This window comes from Staurois parvus, unplaced genomic scaffold (genome assembly GCF_062004578.1).
Source record: "Staurois parvus isolate SC_StPar_1 unplaced genomic scaffold, SC_StPar_1.0 ptg000034l, whole genome shotgun sequence".
NCBI lineage: Eukaryota > Metazoa > Chordata > Amphibia > Anura > Ranidae > Staurois > Staurois parvus.
In genome coordinates this window covers 1,365,743-1,369,359 of record NW_028317830.1, presented here as the reverse complement: position 1 = coordinate 1,369,359, position 3,617 = coordinate 1,365,743, and the positions used below count along the sequence as shown (strand labels likewise).

The following is a 3,617-nucleotide window of genomic DNA, read 5'->3' as shown; positions in this document are numbered from 1 at the left end:
GGGATATTTATATATCTATAGGCTCCTCAGATTTGGTTTCTTTGATAGAACAATATATATATATATATACCTAAAGGGGCTTCATTTATTGTAATCAACTTCACAATAACATCCTCCTAATTCCATTCAGAGGCAGAAGCAACCCTCTCCATTTACTGTAGTAAGGTCTCACTTTCTGGCAGTTGTTGCAGCGATCTTGGCTCTGTGTGGAGAGAGAAGAAAGTTCATTCATCTCCCAAATAGAATCAATGGCACATCATTTACACACCTAGGTCCGCCTCTGGGAGCTGAATTTGGGGTTCTGGTCTACAGGTTGGGCTCCCCACATTACACAAAAATACAGATTATTTATGGAAAGACTTCAAAGTAAATGAATGTTCCTGGAAGGACGCCGGAATAACCGATATCATTTCTTCTGTTTTGTTTTTCTCCCTGAAGAAGAGGCAGTGTCTGAACCCTGAAAACACAATGGAAATATTATTATTTTAGTGATTATTTAATACAAATACCGTGTTATACTTACTGATCACTGGTGTGGATTTCCTACTTGTTCTTGTATAGTTTTTATTTTTTTTATTATTATTTTATATAATCCACACTTAGGTAGCAAATTTGATATTTCCACGAACATTTGAGATTTTAAGAGAAGAATTATAACATTTGCCATTGTTTATAGTAATAATACATCAGGTCATGTTTTCTGCAAAAACTTGAAGTTTTGAATTTCTAGTTGCAAATTTGTTTTAGAAATGGAACATTAGATGTTGTGAATTTTAATAAATCAATTTATTCCCTCGATTGCAGCCAAAATTACTGTACATCTTTTTCATTTTTTTTATATAGAATTAACAAAAAGAAGCTACATGGTTGCTATGAGAAATCAGACAATTTTGAAGGAGTTAATTCTTGTGGGACTGTCTGAAGTTCCATCTCTCCAGGTTCCTTTGTTTCTCTTCTTCCTTCTCATCTACCTTCTGACATTAATCTGGAATTTGCTGATCATTGTCCTCATAGTCACCGACTCTCACCTCCATGTTCCTATGTATTTCTTCCTTGGGAACCTGGCCGGTTTGGATCTCTGTTCTTCCTCGGTCACCGTCCCACGAATGTTATTTGACCTTCACACCCAGACAAGACAGATTACTATAACAGATTGTCTAACCCAAGACTTCTTCTTTATTTTCTGTGCTACTTCTGAGGTTTCTCTGTTGGCTGTCATGTCCTACGATCGATATGCCGCCATTTGTCAGCCATTACATTACATACAGACCATGAGTTGGAAAGTGTGTGTCCAGTTGGTGTCCATCGTGTGGTGTCTCGGTTTAATCCATTCTTCAATTCATATATGTTATGCTTTTCAATTAAACTTTTGTAAATCAGATATTATAGAAAGCTTCTTCTGTGACCTTCCTCAGTTGTTTCAGATCTCCTGCAGTGACATCTTCATCAACATTCTGCTAATCTTTATCTTTGGTGTCTTCCTTGGAGTTGGGTCTCTGATACCGACCTTCCTGTCCTATGTCTATATATTCAACACGGTCCTAAAAATCAAAGTGAAGGGCAGTAGAAGTAAAGTTTTCTCCACATGTACCCCTCATCTCACAGTGGTGTTTATATTTTATGGTTCTGCATTTTTTAATTATTTTCAGCTAAATGGAAGCCATCGGTTTGCTGGTAACAAAGTGGTGTCCATGTTTTACACGGTGATCCTTCCTCTCCTCAACCCTCTGATTTACAGTCTGAGGAACCAGGATATCAGAAAAGCATTCCGAGATGTTATAGAGAAGTTCATCCCCAATACAGCATAACATTCACCGAAACTAAGCCTCTAGTTTAGGAAGGAGCTTCTGAGAGTAAACTTTGGGGCCCCCATTTGGTATTGTCCATCATGGCATCATTTATCTCCTTTCATGAGGAGGAGAACTATAAGCTGGGCACACTATAAGAAAATCAGGAAACAATCATCCAGTTTTCCTCGATGCTCCACAGCAAGTCCAAACTGAGGATGGTACTAATTGTATGAAAACTCTCGTACAACAAAGGCTTTTTTTGTTGTTTATTGTTTCTGATCATACGCAATCTTCCACATCTGATTTTTCTCATATGAACATTACAAAATCAGTGGAGATTAAGTGAAAATCGTTAGTTCTGTTCACATATGAGAAAAATGTTGTGGTTTGTCCCGTTGGAAATTTTTGTTTGGAAAGTCTGAATCGTATGTCGAAAGTTGTATAAGTCGAACAATCTTTCCTCGTACAGAATTTTTCTTCTTCTTCTTCTTCTTCCATGTGGACAGAATATGAACTGAATATTTCAACTGGTGTAGAATTTATATTTTTGTGATGTTACAATTACCTTTTTTGGAGTCTAATGTCTGCCTCTAAGAGGCTAGAATGTTTTACATAACCAACAGATCATTTATTAATCTATTGTGAATAAAATGATAATATTGTTCCTCCAACTGGTGTCTCCAATTCATGTGTGAACTTTGATGGTCCCACTTATTTTGGTGTTTGATTTTGTCACCTTATTGTATGTCTGACGTCATCACGTGTGTGGTACCGCTATCAGTGATTGGTTGGGTTGTCATGGGAGCCGCTTGCGCTCTGCTTACCAAGTCATTGACAATAATTCATCCCATGTTTGTACCATACATCATATTTATGGTGCACAAAGCTTGAGCATCCCAGCATGAGATCTTCACTAGCCAGGTGTGGAAAAGTGCAGACAGAGGAGGTAATAATAGATGTACAGTGGGGGGGGGGGCAGCTCTGTGTGTTTCACCACTTCAGCCCCCGGATAATTCTGACACTTCTCTGTAAAAATCAGCACTGATAAGATAGCAAATGACTTAGAACTCCAAAATATTATACATTTTTAAGCAGAGGTACTAGAAAATGAAATGGTGGGTGTTATACACGGTATCTGTGCAGTGGTTTTTCCAAAGCAATATTTTTTGGGAAAAAATACACTTTAATGGTTTTTAATGCACAAAAACACAATATAATACCTAACATGTCACACTTTAAAATTGGTCATGTCCATGGAATGGTGATCAGAAGGCATAAACAACATCCCTTGTGATATCCTCTTTATGGAGAGATGTGGGGTCTATTAGCCCCCAGATCTTTCTTCTGTCCTTCAAAGCATCAGATGAACCCCCAGATCAGTTTGATCTCATACTTTCACAAGTCAGTAATGTCTTCCTCACATCCTGGTGAAGTGACAAAATACTTGTTCCTTCCACTTTCTTAAAGCATACAGATGATCGGGGTTGTTCCAGTCCTCAGTCATCTCTGTAGTCAGCAGGTGGAAAAGCCAGCTTTAGTTCCAGGTTCCCCAGGTGGGACGGGAGAGACCAGAGAACGTGGCGGAAGGCATCGGGAGGGGGACCACCTTCTGCTAAATGTAAAAGCATTCCAGCAGCTAATTATCTGCTAGGATCACTTCTACATTCAATCCCATCGCCGGCTGGAAATGAAGATACCGGGATGATTCCTGTAGGTGCATTATCCCAACATTACCACTTCAACCCGGTGACATACGGGTACGTGGCGGAGGCCGGAGTGGTTAAAGGGGGATGGGATTTTGTTAGCTGAACATGTACTTTATCCTTG

At 39.0% G+C, this 3,617-nt stretch overlaps 1 protein-coding gene across 1 annotated transcript; it reads left to right on the top strand.

Moving 5' to 3' along the window:
- Positions 1–872: 872 nt before the first annotated feature.
- On the top strand, positions 873–1,808 carry LOC149470674 (olfactory receptor 8G17-like). The gene has a single exon (XM_089661391.1). The coding sequence runs from the start codon at positions 873–875 to the stop codon at positions 1,806–1,808; it is 936 nt and encodes a 311-aa protein (XP_089517517.1).
- Positions 1,809–3,617: the final 1,809 nt, after the last annotated feature.